The sequence below is a fragment of the Botryllus schlosseri genome, chromosome 10 (assembly GCF_051294905.1).
Source record: "Botryllus schlosseri isolate E-star chromosome 10, Bs_hap1, whole genome shotgun sequence".
Taxonomy (NCBI): domain Eukaryota; kingdom Metazoa; phylum Chordata; class Ascidiacea; order Stolidobranchia; family Styelidae; genus Botryllus; species Botryllus schlosseri.
The window spans coordinates 15,794,307-15,815,832 of NC_137245.1; the positions used below are offsets into that span (position 1 = coordinate 15,794,307).

Sequence of the window (21,526 nt, forward strand, 5' to 3'; positions counted from 1 at the left end):
GTACAGTTTTGTGACACTAAATCGTGCGAAGAGCAAAGAAAAATTCCATGTAGCATAAATTTGTCACAAAATATGTTTTTGTTTATGTTGATTCACAAAAAATTTTTAAGCCCAGTTCAATCTGGCTTCCAATGGTCGTAACGCCTGTCTACAAAGAGTTTGCGCCTCACTTCCACGCCACACACTTCAAGAAACTTTGAACTAGAAGAAGCCAAACATATTTTGGAAATTTAAAAAGAGGACACTTTTTCAGAAATTTGAGACTTGCAAAACCGTAGTAGAATTCTCAAAAATCGGTGAATTTTTCCCACTGTGTGATCGGCTGACTAAAAAAAGGTCAACTTTCTCGCTCTGAGCTCAAAATATCGTTTCTTCCTCCACATGGCCGGGTGGTTGACAAAAAAGAGGTCAACTGGGGCCCGGGACCGGAATACGTTTCTCGGTCCCTTTGGTGGTGATTTACGGCATATCAGTCGCATTTTGCTATAAATTTGACCTAAATTCTCAAAAAAGAGGACAAAATCTCAAAAACGAGGACAAAAGGGCGTCCTCCGAGGACACTTTCAAAGTCAAAAAAGAGGACAAATCCTCTTAAAAGAGGACGTTTATGGTAATTGAAGACTGTCAAAGGTTGCCTTAAATCATAACTACTTGAGGAAGTATAGTGCGAGTAGGCAAAATCGACTTAAAGTACGTCGAAAAGTAGAAGTACTTCGTTATACTGACCACCTCTGGAAAAAGGTTGAGTGAAATTTTTGTTAGCTTTACTCAAACTGTGAATCCGCCGCCAGCCATCTGCTTATGCACCATGTTAGCATGGGTTGTAATGTACAATGTACATTAAGGGTTTTAGGTCTAGAAAAAAAATCAAAATTTTGTGTGTCCTGTAGTCACAAACAATGAACTTTTGTGTCCTGATTTCAAAATTTTCAAATAATTGTTCTCTAATGAAGCAGTCTCAACGCAATCGTTGTTGTAGGCCTACCGTCTTCGAGTATGTGTTCAAGGCCCAAGTTCCAGTAAGCAAAATCCATGTAATCGTGATTCTACTATTTCGAGATTTCCAGGTATATCTAGATTCTAGATATCCCTGCGAAATATCTCTGAAATCATAATCGCCCAGCGTCCGGTTTGGTAATGAGTGTGTGGTATCGCATCATGCATAAGCAAACCAGGGTGACGCTTAACGTATTTTCCGCGCTATTCTAATAGAAATGGGACCAAGACGGATTCTGGTCGCTAAGGTGCAACAAAGCTTTCAGAGGGTCAAGAAACGACGACGCGTGACCTTGACACCACAGAGATAGCAAGGGTGGAATGGAACAACTCGCATAAATCTCTTGGACGAGGATCGAATATGATAAATTTCTGAGGAAACCCACTGAAAACACTATTTTCGCCCTGTGTTGTGTATTTCAATCTGAGATGACGTAATATTGAAAGTGCAGTGCTAGTGCTCCTTTCAGGCAGTCGACTCTACATTCTACAAACCCCATCTACTCAACGAAAATGAACTCTTCGACATTCACACATCTGAAGCATGTAATAACCGATAAACCGCGACCGACAAATAACCAGGACAAAAGACGTAGATAAAAATATTCATCACACCCAAATCCAAAACATACATAGAATTCTTTACCACAGCATGGGCATAAAAAAGCACAATCTGCTAATAAATCTTCATCTGAAAAACAAGAAGGGTCTAAAATTAAGTAAACCATAACAAGAAAAAAGCAACAATAGTCTCGCGCAGTTCTTCGTTTCCGCGAAATATCTTCCTTCGGCAATTCTTTTAAATTCGGCGTAAGGCTTTGGCAGTCGCATACATCTTTGGTGTTGTCACTTCAAGTTACTTCAATTAAATATGACTCGGTTGGCTTCAATTCGTTTTCGCATATACAATCTGAAAAACGCATTCATTCACTCGATTTCTATGGGATATCTGCATTCTGGTAGGTGATGGGATGCTAGTCAACATAGACCAACTTTTCACACTTTTGATATTTTAATGGATATGTTATAGAATAAAGTAGTGTTGCACAGAGGTGTTGAAAGAAGGTATCAAGGGTGCTCAATTTGAAGTAAATTCGTAATTTTTTACACTTTAGACATTTCAAAGTAGAGTTGGTCAATGAAGACACCACACTGCACTTTTCGATCCGCATAAGTGCGTACCATTCCACAGGTTGAAAAGCACAGCTATAGAGACTGTAGGAAAGTCTCTATAATTATACACATGCCGTCTTGTATCACCAAAAGGTATTACTTTGACAAAAGCGTGCGCAATTGAAACGTGTGGATTGAATAACATAACTAGGTGGACGATGTCAGGTTTATTTGTCTGTATATCAGGGCAGACCGAATTGAACATGTTACATAGAATTCTGCACAGCAGCACACTAACTAGGGACTCCGTTGGTGTTCAGGTGAAAGAAACTGGAACATAAATGTCTAGTCAAGTAGCCTACAAGCGACGAGAAGCGGTACCCTTACCCAGTATCCACGATTCTTGCACTGCGGGTATGGAGATGCGTCTCCCTGGATTTCCGATGCATATCGACGCGCCGCGAACGCTGCCTGCTACAGTACCGCCGCTCCACGAGATCAGCTCTCTCATATCGCTCTGTGCGAAAAAAAGAATCCCTAACAAGTAGAACACGCCACGCAACCCGGCGAGGGAAGAAATATTCACACTTCCACAGCGCACGCGTCACATCGAAAATTACAATAAATGGTACGACTGGTAATCACGGTGAGCACCTCAAGTTGTGCGAACGGTGCTCATGGGGAGTATGTTAAATGACATCTGTGCTTACAGGGAACAATTTATACAATTGGTAGTCACCAGGGTTGTAACCAAGTCACAATGTTCCAAGTCACAGGTCAATATAACTTTCATTGTTTTGACTCGAGTCAAGTCGAGACACTTTCAAGTCACAACCAAGTCAAGACCATAGTGTTAAGACCAGAGTACGAGTCCAAGTCATTGTATTTATTGCTAAGTATCGCGTTCAAGTCAGATTCTGTACTGAGTACAAGTCGAGTCTATACGCAAACTGACTTTAGTCAACGAAACATTGCGACTCAAGATATTACAACCATGGTATTCATCAAACGATGTGAATGGTGGACATTTTATGGCACATTCGGTTATTGCAGGGGAAAACTTTAAACAGCGCAAATGGTGGTCACGGGGCACACTTCCAGACGTGACCCTTGCATCGAATCGGTGCGTAAATACTTACCGGGTCGGGCCTCGTCTGACTCGCGACATACATGCGGCCCTCGAAATCGTGAAACAGCTCGTTTCTCCAAGTCGGGTCCTCGGCGCGTTTCAGTCGATTTTGACGCGCCCCGGGGAAAAGGGACTCGATTTCGTACGAGTCCTCTTCGAGCCATAACCCGGCGGATATCGAGTCCGTGATCTGAAAAGTGCCGCAGTGACTCTTTGATAATTATATTTCCCAAGGGATCAAATGAGACGCAAAAAATTGTGCGACGGTCGAACCAAAAGCTTAAACTATATTCTGCGGCACATAAAGTTTGTTTCTAAATCGAAAGCAGTGAATAATATTGTTCAGGTGAATGCCTTGATATTACGTAACGAGAAAGTAAGGGCTTATCTACAAAAAATAGATTCCCAATGTTGAAGTAATTCGTAATGAAACAGCGTCATCAGACAAGGTTTCAATTATACTATGCGAAAACAACAAGGCTGAAGATCACCCATTCAAGTTTATGAAGACTAAAAGAAATTTGGAATAAAATGCAAAGCCCACATTCGATTTGTTTGTTCTTGTGTACCTTTCTGTCATATTCAACTTCAGCGTTAGTCCTTTCGTATAATATAGTTCAAACCTTGCTTGTCGCCATTGCTACATTGCGAATTACGCGGTTTGTGACTTTGATTGTTATGGCATATTTTACTATATCGCGAACTTGGTATCCCCATATGACGTACGCAGAAACAGTTCATCATATTATAATAGTCAATTGTACATTGAAGTTCTGTACCGCCAAGGACAAACACTAAACAGGCTCAAAAGTGTGAAGTATAAAAATAAGTGTTTACCACCTACGGTTTTAGTCCACGCATTAACTACTTTTCAAGGGCTGGCCAGAGTCCTTGGTCGTAAAATGCCACAGTCCTATATAGAACGACGCTTATTGTGTTTTATTTTTCAAATTTTGATGCAACCTTTCAAGGCACGCCAAGAACATACCCATCTGCTCGAAAGCAGCCACGTGCCGAACACAATCGCCTTCAAGACGTTCAGCGTCCGTCGCGCTTCTCCGCAAACCACGTGGCTCGTTTCCTCCGTAACTACCGGAGACAACGCGTAGCACGGAAACCTCCGCAGCTCCCGGTGAAGCTTCGACCTCTCCCTGAAAACGCGGGGCAATTTTAACCCGCCCGTGAATCGGAGACCGTGGCGAAAGCGCGACTTTACTCGGAATGAAAATTGGTCAGCACCACGCGGTACGATTTCTTGTCCCTGCGCGGCGTAGCGGTCCGTCGGTTGGGTGATAGAAAGTCCAGCGTGCTACGTCGCCTTCTGGAGTTTCTTATGACTGCAACGACAATAACAAGTCTAAAGTACACAATTTGCAATACCGGTATACGCAAAGGTGCTCACCAACGAAGCGCATGCACTTCTTTCAAGTACTTCCACTATTCACTCCAACACTACTACTCAACATTGCACTTTTTATTCTCGTTTTCGGGATGGTCTGCATCCCTTTTTTAGTGAAAGCATGGTAACAGACATATCCTGGTGCCAAATTATAGTTTTAAATATCACCCGGCCTGTATAGTGTCATCATGGAGTCATATTGTGTTGTCACAAAGATACATCTTGTAATTTCTCAAGTAGCCCCCTCGGCCTAATCTACTTTTTAAAATCACATTCCCAAGTAATTTCCATACGTTATTTTTACTACTTCTACATAAGATAGTTTCACAAACTTGTAATCGAGCAGAAATTTACAGAATTGCTTCTACTTCTGTGTGAGTAGCGATGCCAACTACTCCAACATCTCAAGTAGCTACATCCCCTGTCGAGAAACTCACTTGCGTTTGCGGCCTGAGACAAAAATTGAGTCGATTTTCGACTTCTGATACTCTTTCCCGGAGTGTTTTTTTCAACCGTCGTCACTTCGACCTGTATCCGAGGTGGCGTACCGCTAGCTGAACAGAACGCAAAGAACAAATCGTACAAACAAGACCCGGCATGACGCGTTACAAGGCGATTCATTACCTGCGTTCAACCGTTGCCTTTTACTTGGCGGCGGTGGGTCGGCGTAAAACGTAGCGAGATCTGAAAATAATTTCACTTGTTGCTTATAACATCGACCATCTGTCTATGTATATTTTAACCGCACGAGTACATTACAGATTTGATAATTCTAGTTGTATCATAAAACTAATTGGATCGAAATGCCGGTGACCTAATTCTAATCTAATTTGTTGGATGTTTCTTTGCTCAATAGGAATTTTAATCTAATTCGTGAAATGTTTTTATGCTCATATTTCAAATTTAATCCACTTTCTGGTTTTCCTGAAACTGCTGCAAGAGAACAGTACGGTGTGAAACCATAGTGTCCTATATGGTGTCGACACAGGCAAATCTCACGCCTCAGTGAAATTGTATCACGTCACAATTTCCATTTGGCTACAGGCAATTTGACGATCATTTTGACCGGCTTGACGAGCATTAAATTAGGACTCTGCACTGATTACGAAAATATAAATTTTATTCCGTTCGTGTCCCTGGAACTCCCACAATCAGCCTCGAATTTTTCATTGTTATGGAGATTGGCATTGGGACGCAACAACGGTGTCTGGCTCTTTTTCTCTCTCGTTTCGCCAGAGAGCATTGTTACGTCCTGAGGTACTCTCTCGTTTCGCCAGACAGCATTGTTGCGTCCCAATGTGAATCTCCATAACAATGAAAAATTCGAGGCTGATTGTGGGAGTTCCAGGGTCACGAGCGGAATAAAATTTATATTTTCGTAATCAGTGCGGAGTCAGCTTTCGATTGATACCCGTTTTATCAAATTTAATGCTCGGCAAGCCGGTCAAAAATGACCGTCAAATTGCCTGTAGCCAAATGGAAATTGTGACGTGATGCAATTTCACTGAGGCGTGAGATTTGCCTGTGTCGACACTGTACAAGACACTATTGTGAAACGATCAGATATTTCCATTCTCAGTCCAATGAGAATGATCTGAACTTGATTCAATTTTAAAATTCAGTAATTCTAATTCTAATTTAATTTGAAAAAACTGTGTAGCTCCAATTCTAATCTGATTTAGAAAGCTGAAAATTTTCTAGTTGTCCAAGTCTGAGATAGCAGGGAAGAGAGAAAGAGAGTAGCATTGATAAAAGAAAGCGCCAAAGTCGAATCCAGACGAACCTATAAAAGCAGTTATTTGCTTAGATTACCCACTTGTAAATATTAACCGTTGCAATACACAAGTAGATCTCACAGACAGGTCCCATAACAGCACACATATGTACCGTTACCGTACAGAATTAGATACACACCCATATTATCATGTATGTGGTTTTTGGTATTATTTACGTACTCATCTGATTGTTGTGAATGTTGCGGTTGATAACGCAATAAAATCTCTCTCTCATAATACGGAAACGACAGTATCGGCTGAAGTTAGGAGTTATGCCGTCTTACTTTTCCAACATGCATGACAACCAGCTGCATTACAATTTCTGAAATTTGCTGATAAAAAACCCCACCCCCAGGGATCACTTACCTTTCCTGCATGACGCATCCTCCCTTTGCGTCGAGACACGTCTCTTAGTCTTCACCCGATCGTAAAGACCCAACGGGGTGACGGCATCCGCAAAGGCATCTCCGCCGTCAAAACAGTCATTGTCGCTCTCCCCAAAATCAGTGCTCTGCGTTCCGGTAGGAGAGACGCCCGGGACAGGTATGCTAGAACGGGGGAATATATTTAAATTAGCCCTTCCCTACCGGCGATTCACAGACAAGGTGTCTGCCTACTAGAAATTGACAGAATAAGTAGCGGTACTGCGCCCGTTCGTAGCATCATTAGTCATTTCTAGAGCCTGACCTGGTATCAGTTTTGAAAAATTCATTAGTATCAACCATTACAGATAAAATAATATTGGCAATTTTCGTGACGTCACACCACAGTAGTAGGAAGTCGCCGGACTTTAATCTGCGAATGACAAGACTTGGAATATTTTCTATACTATTCAAGTGTGCTGACGGAGCCTTTCTCGAGTTATTCCATGTCCAAACATAGCAATGGCTGAAAAGCTGGTAAATGCTCTAAAGACGCCATTAGAATATTAGCCTGCTATATCGAGGTTATCAGTGAACGTTATCGGTTTTATCAGACCTCTAATTCTAATTCCAATTGAAATAGTTGTGACATCTCTAGGAAACCACTACTTACCTACTTCAACTTGACGGGTCAGTCACAAGTAGAGAATTGAAAAGAATTGAAAAAGATAAACATTCCTTTGTCTCACCAAATATGACGTAGGTTGCGGCGACAGTTTGTGTATAATTTAAAAATAGTAAAGTGAGTCAAGGCCATATGTCCTTTTGATTATTCAAAATCTCAAAATTTAGTGATCCGATATGTGGATGTGCAATGGTTTCTTGTATAGAGAAGTCTGCTGACAATTACCCCTGACGAATCTCAGCAGGAAATATCCAGATTTACCTCGAGATCAATATACTATTTAATTCAATATGAATATATGATGCAATTCTACTCCCACTTGTTTGTGTTACTTCTGCCTCAGTCTTGAGAGCTGCTGTATCGAATGGTCGATTACGGTAAACAAGCAGATCATACGTACACAGGAGCCGTAAGCGATTCGTCCGAAGTCGACGATACGATGTCGTCGAAATATTTTCCGGACTTCTTCAAATTTTTAAAAGCAGAGTAGCCCAGCTGCGGCAGAGCCAGCGATCTCCGACTGCGTCTCCTCGGCCTGTCGTCCTGGCAAAAATGTTCACGATATTGGTACGCGTGCTTTCACAGAGTTTAATAGACTGGCCCATAACCCTCGGTCATTCCTAAAACGTTTTTATGGCGAGAGATCTAAAAAATGATTTAGATCAGTGAAATGTCGCGAAACAAAGAAATAGTGGTAGAATATTGACTGATCAAATCACGCGATGTGTTACACGTACATGATTTTGCAATCAAATCGGTATTATACTCAAGTATAGCTGCATATCGGCACTAATTTCCAGCGGGTTTCGCTGTTCAGTTTTCAACGCACGCACTTCGCAAAATCAAGTCTCCCAAAGCCAAGTTGTTGTAAATAAGGTCAGTTTTGGAATCAAAAATTTTGAAACTGTGTACACTAGTCAAGTCCATAATTTGGAAAATCTCAAACATGGTGCGTATCCATTGTCTCACTCTATAGATTATTGACGAAAAACGTCAATGAGTTCACAGGAAAGTCGTTCAGATTTGGGTAAAAGCGTTTGAAAGTAGCAGCTGTATAGTGGGCGTGCCACCAACCATAGAATCAGACTTGGACAACTAAATAATTCTAGTTGTCTAATTTCACTAAATTAGAGCGAAATGCCAGTAATCTAATTCTAATCTAATTTGTGAAATGTTTCTATGCTCGAATTCTAATTCTAGCCTAATTTGTGAAATGTTTCGATGCTCGAATTCTAATTCTAATCTAATTTGTGAAATGTTCTTATGCTCTAATTCTAATTCTAGCCTAATTTGTGAAATGTTTCGATGCTCGAATTCTAATTCTAATCTAATTTGTGAAATGTTCTTATGCTCTAATTCTAATTCTAGCCTAATTTGTGAAATGTTTCGATGCTCGAATTCTAATTCTAATCTAATTTGTGAATTGTTCTTATGCTCTAATTCTAATTCTAATCTAATTTGTGAAATTTTCTTATGCTCTAATTCTAATTCTAACCTAATATGTGAAATGTTTCGATGCTGTAATTCTAATTCTAATCTAATTTGAGAATTGTTCTTATGCTCTAATTCTAATTCTAATCTAATTTGTGAAGTGTTCCTATGCTCTAATTTTCATTCTTATCCAATTTTATGTTCCTTCAAATGCATATTTGACCGCAGCATTTTGAAGCAAGCAACAAGAACATCCAGGGCCAAACCGCCATCGCATTATTTACACCGTACAGAATAGTAGTTATTGTGCGACGCATAATAGCCATGCTGGCATAGTAGCTTGTTTGCTAGTTTTATTGAACAATTGTGACGCTTATCGCTTAATCATGTTTTTGCACCATGATAATGAATGTTGTAATGTGCAATGATCATTATTCGCGTTTTTCCAAATTCACAGATCAGATCGCTGGCTGCAAAATATGACCTAGTTATCCAAGTCTGCATAGAACGGCACGAAGACTTGGAGGCTAATCACAAAATCACGGCGCCTGATGGCTATGCTTCAATGATCACGATCGTGAGCATGTATATCATGACCTACGGCTATTACCTGTGGACTGAGCAGAACGGACATGGGTTCCAATTGCCCGTCGCCGCAAATCAACCTTCTCTTCTTCTTTCCTCTCTCTGCAAAATATACGTAATCGTGCACATCGGCGTTGATACTCGAATGGAAGAATGCCGTTAATCTCCCCTCCTTTACAAGGAAATGTAGGGATACCCAAAAAATGTCTACTGAGCCACAAACAAAGAGTAGATTCGGTCGATGGGTCACATACTTTTGGCACGGATGCGGTCACTTTTGAAATTGCAAAGTGTATCCCTATCAGTTTATCAATAATTCCACCATTTCAAAACACCAAACGACTTTGATACCGGTACAATGAAATGATAGGAAGGTGTCGAGCGACTTGGAGTAGTCTTCGAAATCAGATAGCCACCTGGCGATGGAAATGAGAGGCATGTACACTGGATGGAAAGAAAGGGATAACAAAAAATGATCTCGATGAAAATGAAAGGCACGTGAGTGGATAGGCGAGGTTGATATGTGAGGTCGAGGCCCGGAATCTTGTGGGCTGACTAGAATTCATCTCAGCATCAAATGAGACACTAGAAGTCGGCGCACATGTCCAAAACATAGTCTAGAACAGCGGTTCTCAACCGGGGGTCCGCGGAGCCTCAAAATAGTTGATAATCTAATTCGTATTGTTTTTAAATTCGGAAAATCACGAGGCAGTTTCGCTTCATTACTAGTGAAACTCCAGAGCTCACATCAACAGATTTGATATGAACTATTCTACTGTGAAGACTCATTTTAATTGCTAAATTGCCAATAGCTTACTGACTCAAAAACATTTTCCTGTTTAGAGATGTTTTATTGGGGATTGTGGAGAAACAATTGGATCAGTAACGTCAATCACAGCTACTTCAAAATGTTTTCAAAAATCCATTTTCTCCTGTGATATATATATAACCATTTTCCCGTAATAACTCCAAGATAAGCTGCAAGATAGAAATGACCAGGCCTGACGTTATAGTATATGTCCATTACTTTTTTTTTGTCAGATATGGTGTCTTATTTGTTGCGATCATACCCAAATGTCTCGTCGGAAGCGTTACGCGTTATTATTACACTCACCACCACTTGTGGAAATGGATTTTTGGCAATCATTATAATATCCTATCGAAGGCGAGGACTTTCAAGACAGGACCACCTATTTCAAGAAAGGCAGTTGCAGAATTCGCTTTGAACTAATAGAAGTCAACTCAATTTCCACATGGATAGTATGACCGTATTTTTAAGAAAAGTAATTTTGTTGCTGTTTATCACTAAGCCTACAGTTATCATTTGTAGGCTACAAGACAGATGACGATTGGACGATAACTGAGTTAAATTTGAACTAAGACTTTGTGGGGGTCCGCGGGGGTTCGTAACGGTCCGAAAGGGGTCCGCGAAGACAAAAAGGTTGAGACCAATGGTCTAGAACTAGTCTAATACAGTGCTCTTCAACCGGTGTGCACGGCGCACCTCGGGGTGCATGAAAATCTGGATGGGTTGCACTGGGAATTTTTTGGACTCACTTGTTTTGGGTCTGTCGTTATCTTTCGTTATGTTTTCGTCTTCCAATTTTTTTCTTCCTTCAGGCGCCGGCGCACCGCGTCCCAACCTTACCGTAGGAATGTCTTCCAAATCAAAACTGTCGCGACTGGCGTGCAGTCGCAAACTGCTCATCGACTCGGTTACGTCCTTGGACGACGGTGTTCTGTCAAAGTCGGAAATTCTTTCGTAAAAACCGGGGTCTCGCGGCCAAACCGAAAGTTTTCCTACGAGCGTTCCAAAGTCGTGGAAGAGTCGGCGGAATAATCTCGAGATGTCGGAGTGAAAAACGGAGTTTCCGGGATTTCATCGACACCTGTAGACAGTGGCCAATTCATTAGAGCACGCGTAAGATAAACCACTCCATATCTTTAAACAAATGTTTCACGAATATCTTGTAGGAAATTATAAACATTCTTCATAAATGTGTCAATCAACATCTCTTTGCCTAGTTTGTGCTCCTGTAGCCAGTGCCATAGTGTTATCTCGTCTATTCTTTAGGTTACCTACTGTGAATGATCCCACTTAGTTTTTCATCTGTTTCTGAAACATTGTGAATATGTTACATTTTTAGCATTGCAAACGTGTCATGTTATGTCATAAGCTTCATATTACAACCATCCTTTCAGGCTGTAGCTGACTTGATGATCTCCCGATCCCTTCGCTACAGCCTGGTTCTGAATTATATATACTTTGCTTTGTATTTATCTATCTGTGTATTATCAATGTTCATGGACCGAATAAATTCTCTCTCTCTCTCACGCTCATAGATATACTGGACTATGTCCCGTCCTCGTTTTCAGTCAGTAATAGAAACCGATATCTGTTTTTCCCCCGCTTCGTGAGTCATTATCCATGCATCAGTACTGAACTGAATAAAATGCATCTAAATCTATATTTTAATACACCGTAACTGGCTTACGTTTATGCGTATAGAGATGTTAACACGAGCAAGATAGTCTGATCTGAGTTTATTAGTAAATACCTAATCGAATGCATTTGTTTATTGTACTTGAACTTTGGGTTGAATTTTAGTTTTTAAGGTTTGCAGTTGTTTTCAGGAAATCCGGGGACCGAACCCTACTCTATACTGTAAAGCGGCGACTGAAAACAGCAAGGAATCCGATATTTGGACTTACTACTTTTGGGCCCGTTACTCTTTTCTGACTTGTTTCCGTTTTCCGAATTTCTTCTTCCCTGACGCGCATCCGCTCCGTGTCCCAACCTTACCGTAGGAACTTCCTCCAAATCGAAACTGTCGTGGCTAACGTGCAGCCGCAAATCGCCCATCGAGTCGGCCACGTCTTTGGACCTCGGCGTTCTGTTGAAATCGGGAATTACGCCGGTGAAGAAACGCACCCCATGGACCCACAAGAGAGTTTTCTTACAAGTGTTCCAAAGTCGTAGAAGCGTCGGCTGAATTATCTCTTGAGGTAGACTTGAAAAGTGGCGATCCCAGGATTTCGTGACAAGCGTCCGATGCCGACAAACTGAGCCTCTGAGTTTCTGGGATTTCGCTGACACCTGTAAGCCGGAAGACATGGAAATTTACCGCAATTCAGGACGTGTTTCAGGCGACGTGATCGCAGTTACGTTCTTTTCGGGCAACACAACAATTTCATGGGGTAGCCAGTGAAATTTGAAAAAATTGTATATGTATTCTTATTAAATATATACAAAATTTTCTACTGCAAGAACTTCGCATCCACTGGCTGGAATTGAGGCAAAATTGGTGCGCAACATGTTTTTTTAGGTAACCTAACAATTTTATCAAGTAGCCGGGAAAATTTGAAGAAAAGTTATTTTTGAACAGCCCTACTACGCAGGTTAGTGGGAAGGACATTCCTGTAATATCGTTATCAACCTAGAGCATCGTCACAATGTCCAAAAACTTAGGTATGGTCGAAGCAATACCGAATTTGATGTGTTGTGAAACTGACATTAATTTCTTTGTGGCCGCATTCAAGGTAGGCCTACATATTTGAGCTTTCCATGTCATCCGTACTATAACAATCTCATAACTAGAGTTGGTGTCAATGATTCAAGAAGTCAAGCCCAAATCAAGTGACCAAACTGCAGCTCCTGAGCCGCATGTGGCTCTTCAGGCATGTCATGATTGCACTAAAGCACAAATTGCACTTCCCAATCTCGCCGGAAGTTTACCCTGATTGCAAAACCATGAATTCCATCATGCTATTCAATTGGTTATGCGGAAGTTACCTTACCAAACTTACCGTTACATGAACTTCGCACCGGTTCCTGTTGCTTTTCAGGTGTGTCCGGCGCCACAGATTGTTGCGTGTCCGGAACTTCTTCTGAAACAATGATTTGAAATAAAAACTAGTAATAAAATCAAACATACGACTCAAACTAGACACAAACAAAATCAAAACTTCCACAGAATTTAAATTTGACCACGACACTCTTGGCGCCAAAACAGACTCGCATCAAAAGCACGAGTCAAGAATATTCAGAGGCTTGGTGAAATATTCTTGGCTGTAATCAGGCAAAAATGTGTCTATAAAAAATTCACAGTCTTTGGTGTTTTCAGAGTTTCAAATTTCCAAACAGTGCCGCCGATATACCGATTTGTCTTGCGTGCCCAGCAGTTCTACTCGAAGTAGATACAACATGTCCATCAATAACCTCAACTAATTGTCATGAAGTAGAGACTTACGGAGTTACGTCTACAATACACAATTGACTAATATAATAAAGTTAACCTGAACATTTTTGACTGACAATCGTTCCTGGAATTTGATTATGTTAATCAATTGTACATTAGTTCTGTACTACACTCTCTTCAACTACTTCTACAACACTAGAGGACTAACGCAGAGTACTTACAGCAGTGGTGGGCAACCTGCGGCCGCAGAAGGGAATTTGTTCGGCCATCGACACTTAATTCGAGTAGTGTGTGTTAGCAGCCGTCGGCATGCAAAATGAAATTACGAATTCAATCCCGAATTTTTGAGAGATTTTAATTCAATGCCACTTTTCCATTTTAATATAGTTGCGCCCTTTGCAATCTGAGCCAGAATCGTAATATTTGCTTCTAACGAAAGAAATTTGTTTCTGGTACATTTGGGCGATTCCAATATATTCCCACTATATCGACAATCCTGATGACAGCAAGCCACAAAGTGACCAATGATATCAATTGGTCCACCCGACGATGCATTATCATTTATAACGTGAACTAAATTTTTAAAGCACTCCCTCTTATCAACTGTACCAGTGAATCTGATCACATAGGCTGAGAAATTATGAATATTTAACAGTAATATGTGACACTGATACCAATAATGATGGAAGCCATTCGTGAATCTGAAAAAGTGTCGCGCTCGGCGCGACCACAACCAATCCCAGTAACTATTCGTAACATTACTACTCGCAATTTCGGTGCGTATAATAGGCCGATAGGTGAAGTAGAATGGTCCAGAGTTCACTTGAAATGGACATGGACAGTTTAGTATAGGTATTTTGCGTCTAGTAAGTTCATCACGGCTATGCCCTGGAATGGGGCCGTGATATCCAAAAAGGTTGCCTACCTGTGACTTAGAACAACTATGTCGCTACATTAGTCGTAGCATCGTTAATCATAAAAACACAACACAACACCTACCGTAAGATTCGTCAAATTTCGGCTGCGACAGACCGGATTCCATCCACGATTTATCAACGGGACGCTGAGTTTCAGGTACGGGGCTGAAAACCGGGTCTTTTGACTTGGAATCTGACAGATAAAAACATGTTACCTGGTCAAAAAGGAAGAAATTTACCAAGCAACTTCTACACTTCTATGTGACTAGATTCACCACCTTTGCCGAGCTGTAACATTGACTAACGGAAAAACGTAGATCACCTTCAACTTCGGTATCATCCTCTTTATCGCTTTGCTCATGGTCTGAAGACGGGGGCGACAGAATTCGTTTCCCCTCCTTGTACCGCTGTATCTTCCGCATCATGCTGTCGGTCATCGGGGTTTCTTGAATTATCGACGGGCTCAAGTATCTGGCTAGCTGCGGCACATAGAAACATGACATTCACGATTTTCTCAAGATTCCAGCGGCCTGAAGATCGTGACACGGCCAGTTTTGCCGAACGAACAGATGCGTGCAATTACTAGGGCTGGGCACAATGGTTTGAGTACTTGAATGCAAATTGAGTATCAATTGCACTGATTCGAGTCTAGTACTGAAATTATACACCCCTTCCCACCGAGAGTCCTGTTATCAACGAGAATTACAGTTTCTGAACTAGTATCCCGACTTGGAAGCCTCGAGATCTCTATTGGTCTTATCGCAGCTTCCAAAACATGTAGGAGATGACATTTACGCAAAGTCGACAGCCACAGCAATTTTTCTGCACGTCAATACATACCGATGGCATCACAAAAGGAGTGTCGGCCGCCAGTACACCCGAATATTTCGACGCCCAATCTCCGCCTGAAAAAAGTAACGTAAAGACGTTAAAATTCCCAAGACAGACGGGTACACGACAGGTGTGAATAAGACGTTCATGTAAGGCCTATCGTAAATATTAAAACGGTCAAAATCCTGGCTTAAACTCAAACACAACGACACTTTGTGTGTGTGTGTAATGTTTAGATGGATAATTGCATTGTATAATTAATTACCCTACACCGAAGCATAGGCACTAGGCAGATCAATTCATCATCACATTTTCACCAAATTATTCACTCATCTACGCTAAGTACGCTATTCCTCTGATTGTCCCGTAAAATTAGCCTCACATTACTTGGGCAGCAGCTCAAGTAAGACTACTGCTCTCAGATTATATTCAAAGCACCGTTTGGGCAACAGAATACAGCAAGGTATTTCTGGTCGCTTCCCTCGTAATGACATTATAGGTAGGGACAAGAGCGCAAAATTAATTCGGACTGGTCTTACACGAAAGCTACTGTCGCACTTATTCTGAAAATATAAATTATAATCTGGTTAGGGCACTGGAACCCCCTGAAATTACCTTCAGAGAATGGGAACTCCATTAAATGACTTATAAACGTTGCCTTGACAAGACGCTCAATCAGTAAGTGACGTAAATAGGTGATTTTATTGCGGCAATGCTGATTTATGACTTCAAGGGCAATTTTAAGATGCTTGCAGAAGCCCGACCAGATTATAACTCATATCTTCGGAATCGTTAAAACAAGATCGATTTTGACAAATTATTATCTACAGTCACCACGTACAAGATTACCATACGGTATATGTTTGCGAAGCGGCCAGATTTTGCATCTATCCGCAGGTTACCTATTCATAGTATTACACCGGCCGAACGCAGCAAAACAATTCGTACCGATGCAGTTGGTGACGAGCGGCGACTGGAATTGGATCCTGGCTTTTTTCTTCGCGAACCTCGCTTGCCGACGCTTCAAACTCTCCGCGCTACGTCGCAGCATTTCCTCCGGCTCCAGCGGCTGCATCTCTCTAAATTTCTAAACACGCAAGGTATCTCTCACCGACAAGATAGCGTAATGGTTAAGCGTCCGGCTTCTTGATCGGTAGGTCGTGGGTTCGATCCCCGGTCGGGTCAGACCAAAGACCTGATTAGTAACACTGGTATCCATGACTTCCCTGCTTGGCGCTCATGCATTACTGGGATAACATGAAGGGGTGGTGCATGACTTAGAAAGCCGTAAAGGCTATATCTGCACTTCATTGTCCAGCGGCATATGCACATCATGCACTGATGGTATGCACATGCACAGATCGTGTGTATGTGTATCATGAGACGGTGTATATGCCGCAAAAAACATCAAGGACAAAAATAAAGTATGTCCTTTCCTTTCCTCTCTCACCGATTGCGAGCACTGCATTATCCAGTTATTATACACTCCTAACCACTGAGGGCTAATTTATGAACAAAAATTTCGATACATTATATCAGGGGTGGGCAAACTACGGCCCGCGGGCCGCATGCGGCCCGCAACACCGTTCTGTGCGGCCCGCGAGAGTCTAAAGAAACTTTTTACAAATATTGTTGAAATGCGTATACTAAACATCGAATTAATGCAGGGACTTGATTAAACTTTTTCTTAGTATATTTCACCATGATAATTTTAGGAAGTGGTTCTCAAACTGGGGGCGCGCCCCTTGAGGGCGCGGAAGCATCTGAAGGGGGCCGCGTAGTTGAGATCAACTGAATTTTTTTCGCGCTTCGCGCGATTGACATCCGATTTAGAATTATTGCTCTGTATTTAGTCTCAATTTCATATTCAAAAATCACTCATCCACAGTCGTAACCTTCCATGCCATCGAACTACCCGTTGGGTTTGCTAGCATCCTGGTTGTGTTTTGTGTTATGACGATAAGGGAGACTCAAAATCCTTCACCATCATAAGGGGCCCGCGTGTCTTAAAAAGTTTGAGAACCACTGTTCTAAGGTAAATACTTTCTATATTGTTTTTTTTTATGTATAATGTCTGGCACTACAGCCGTATATTAAAGCCCACGCAGTTTGAAAGGTTTCAACTGCTAAACATCACAGAAATCCTAAACGAGATTGACATAATTCGCATCACGAGTGCGATTTCAGATTGGCCACTCCAGTTTTAATTATTTCAGTGATGTGCTTGTATAAAACGATTCACGCGTGTCTTAGGTAGATTCGATCTCTGTATGCGTAGAATTAGGGTATTTATATTTGATCTGCACACAGTAGAAGCGTGTTTGAAGCTAACATGGTTATGATGCTGTCAGCATTGTGTGTCCTGGAACTGAACCAAAAGTGGAATTAGCAAATCTTTAAATTTCATTCCTCTTCTAGGAATCGGGACGACCCACTTTCATCTCTATAGTTTTGACAAATTGGTTATTGAGGTCGACCAGCCTATGAAATCTCACCATTGTTTCTGCCCCATGTACGATATCATCAAAGCAATGCTTGGTTTGTTTTGAATAAGCATCTCCATGTCTTCACTATATAATCAAATACCAATACTATATAATCCCAATTTTATATAGTGCGGCCCGCGAACGGATTCAGATGTTGAATGCGGCCCGCGAGCTCAAAAGTTTGCCCACCCCTGCATTATATTACCATCGTGGAATTCCTAAAACCACGAGCTACATTATGTGTTTTGAAAAGGACGCGACAAACGAGGAAGTATACCAAGGCCACGTTCTCGATTGGAGGAGCACGATATTTACAGTCTCGGCTATGCTATACATGGGACTGTGTTGCCACAATTGGCTTTTAGACAGTAAAAAACACACAGGTCCACCCCAGTAGTTTCAAGTATAAAAACCCATAGAGTACACTGCAGAGCAATCTGTTACTACCCGGTTCCGCCACAACAGAGCTGCAAACCTGTAGATATTTTGACAAACGGTAGAAGAAACAAACATGCCAACTTTACCTTAGGCGGTTTATAATCGGTCGGATCAAATTTGAACTCATCCTCGTCGATCCACTGCTGAAGCTGTCGGCAACTACGGGCAAAAATCGAAAACGTTTAAAATTTCGCCACCACATGAACACAGTGACATATTTGTCTGAAAATCGATGTCTTTGAAATTTCTACTTCTACTTGAGTAGCATTGACTACTTAGACCTGTCTCTGCTCTATAGCGCCTCACCTGTCGACCCACAGAGGACTGACGATTTTCACGTTTCTTTTGATCGCTTTTTGCAAGGCCGACTTGTGTCCGTCTTTGAACACCAAGTGAGTGATTGGTTGTTCTTTGGTGAATTTTGGCGCGGCCTGGTAGAAAAATGAATTCTCAGTCTGCGTTCCGACCAGGTTTTAGTGACAGCAGCAGATTGAAAGAGATACTATACGGTATAATGACGATTTGAATACACGTTCGAAAATAAACACGTCGGTCACTGGGTCTTATTGGACCAACGAAGTACACCAAGCTGTCATGAGGATTAGTTTCTACATTTCTCGCCTCATAAACTAACGCCACAAATTAGCGAAACTCAAAATACTTGCAAATGTAAACGCTAGTTTGGGCTCACAATTTTTGATTGTGCGGTGTGCATTGGCGTAATGTATCGGAATAACTTCCGATCCCTCCTGGTCATCAATATTTATTTGATATAGGTGTAAATCAAGTAGGATAGCAAGATATGATACGATTGGCTTACATTACAAGGAACGAAATTGCATTGGAAAGCAGAAATAAATCGATTGCTTCACCGCAATCCAACGTTTACAATTAAATATTGGCATGTCTATCGGTCTCACGTGACAGTGTTTATACCTGGCTACAGCCCGTACACTTGGACAACTGAATTTTTTTTCCAAATCAGAGTAGAATTAGAATTTTAGCTACACAGTTATTTCGAAGTCAGAATTGTACCTATACATTTTTTTCCAAATTAGATCAGAATTAGGATTACTGAATCCGCGAAAACTCGGACATTGAACCAAGTTCCGTTAATATCGAATCATAGCTCCACGAGAACAGCAAATGTCCCTGCCGCAAGCTTCACACGTTACGCACTTCACAGTTCTCTACACAAAGTTCTCTACACTTTTGTGAATAATAATAGTGGCAAACTTTTTTCAGTCTGACAAAATACTTCCAGATAGCACATCACATTACTAACCGTAGCCCCCATTCTCTTCAAAAAATTCCTGTAAACGCTCGATCGATTGTCGGTCGCATCCGACGACCATACGTCGACATACGCGACGCATCCTTTCAAAGTTGTAGTGTGAGGCATATCTTTCAATTTCTTTCCAGGCCCAGGCATCAATGGTGACGACCTGCAAGTCACAAGTATACAGACTAGAGTTGAGATTAAGGTCATCGATATTCGATAAGCCTATGGGCGGGTTATAAAACAAAAGCATCTATGCTACAATTGCTACGCATACATTTTATTGACTTTAGACTGGAGACACATTAAGGTATATTTCATACGCCTAAGCAGGTTACTACCGTAATGCTTGCACACTCCGCATTTTTTGAAATAATCCATGACAGTCTCGAGAACAATAATCCGATGCAAAAATATACAAAGGTTTACATACCACAAAAGATATCAGGTCAAGTCGTTCATAAATCATATGTACTGTGACGCACATCGAAAATCACGGTACACAGGGTTAAGCAGCAATGATTTGGTGACTTCATTATGACATTAGTGGAATATGGGGACTTGAAGAGCTTCTTGGAGGTACAGAGCTTCAATATACAACTGTCCAGTATGAACACCAGTATTTTCGGCTGATACTCGTCAGGGGTAACCGTCAGCAACTAGCAGAGAACATTGCATATCAACAATCGGTGATATCCTATTATGTGATACGCTTGTTGATATACAATGTTGTCCAATTCTCTACTAGTTGCTGACGATTACCCCTGACAAGCGTCGGCTGAAAATATTCGCTTTCATTTCAATATGAGTATACCGTTCAATTGTATAAATTGCATTTGTAGAAGAGACCTATACGATAATATAAACAATAAAAGAACTGCATATTCGCATAAAAAAACGGTGATTTGGTGTTTTTGTAATGAGGTTGTGAACACTACCCTCATTTGTGACTTCATACGACAGAAAATAAATCCAAAATATCAGTATCTTATCAAGTAGCAGATCTCCCTATTACTGGGCAACTACGAAGACACATCCAACAAATTACAGGTTGGATACAGGTGGAATTAAATCGTCACGCCATTGACACTATAGGGTGCAAAGGTGCATGACAGATGCCGACACATGTCATCATTTAGCACATTAAGTAAATAAGGTCTCTTAGATCGAACCGGAGCTCAAGAAAATAGGGTGGGAGATGAAAATATACCTTTAGGTCACGTTAATAGGTTAATCATCAGCCTATCTTGATCAAAAGAGTAAATCAGTTGATTAGGTTCATTTCCTACATGTAATATATGTCCGGCCACCAGCCCCTCCTAACGCGGCTTTCAGTTTCTTGTCTGTACCAAGATTGGTAAAAGTCGTAAAATTCCCAAGGGACTCACTCAAAATTTCAATGCGAGAATGTCTGACATCAGTGTATCTCAACCATGATTATAAGGACATCAAGATCACCAAATGCCTACCAGTACCACAGAGGTATAAAATCTAGGAACTGGTCTAATCTATTAAACAGAGATGTTTCAGTACTATAAAGGCATGGAATGTGTAGGTTGATTTTCAGCTAACATCCCACCACAGAACGCGAAACAAGTGATCAGTCTACAAATCTTATAATCATAACTGAAGTCATTGGCTAACTGCAAATGGGGAAACGTTGCATGCATGGTAATTGTAACATTTCAGGCTTACTCTAATTCCCTGAATAGTTCCAAGCGCCCGATGTTGATTATCTTGTCAGCCGGAGTGACGACATTCGAATTTGATTCCGACATCGACGTGTTTGGTGTGCGTTCTTTCAAAAATTCCGGTCCCGCTGACACAATGTCGCTTTTAAAAGTATCATTCTTGCTGTTAACGCACGGCGACGAGTCCGAAGGCATTTTCTATAGTCAACT

At 41.3% G+C, this 21,526-nt stretch overlaps 1 protein-coding gene across 2 annotated transcripts; it reads right to left on the bottom strand.

The window, feature by feature from the left end:
• Positions 1–1,524: 1,524 nt before the first annotated feature.
• Positions 1,525–21,515, bottom strand: LOC145448044 (microcephalin-like). 2 transcript variants are annotated; one of them, XM_080326361.1, is made up of 23 exons: positions 21,321–21,515; positions 19,632–19,791; positions 18,653–18,777; positions 18,433–18,505; positions 16,371–16,509; positions 15,432–15,496; positions 14,914–15,070; positions 14,674–14,784; positions 13,283–13,360; positions 12,437–12,572; positions 12,188–12,369; positions 11,280–11,364; positions 11,033–11,214; positions 9,501–9,577; positions 7,860–8,002; positions 6,779–6,960; positions 5,262–5,321; positions 5,075–5,191; positions 4,455–4,575; positions 4,227–4,389; positions 3,249–3,428; positions 2,497–2,626; positions 1,525–1,906 (listed from the first exon to the last, which is right to left on the bottom strand). In XM_080326361.1, the coding sequence occupies exons 1-23, from the start codon at positions 21,509–21,511 to the stop codon at positions 1,848–1,850; spliced, it is 2,916 nt and encodes a 971-aa protein (XP_080182487.1). In that variant the 5' UTR covers positions 21,512–21,515; the 3' UTR covers positions 1,525–1,847. The 2 variants fall into 2 exon arrangements, with proteins under 2 accessions (XP_080182487.1, XP_080182486.1); XM_080326360.1 differs by having other exon boundaries at positions 13,283–13,363.
• Between the last annotated feature and the right edge of the window lie 11 nt (positions 21,516–21,526).

Excerpts from the sequence above, each read along its gene's own strand:
- LOC145448044 (XM_080326360.1), bottom strand. The coding sequence starts at position 21,511 with ATGCCTTCGGACTCGTCGCCGTGCGTTAACAGCAAGAATGATACTTTT. Across the intron at positions 4,390-4,454 it reads CTGACCAATTTTCATTCCGA|GGAGAGGTCGAAGCTTCACC; the intron begins GTAAAGTCGCGC and ends CCGCGTTTTCAG. Across the intron at positions 1,907-2,496 it reads GCAAGAATCGTGGATACTGG|ATTGTATATGCGAAAACGAA; the intron begins GTAAGGGTACCG and ends TGCGTTTTTCAG.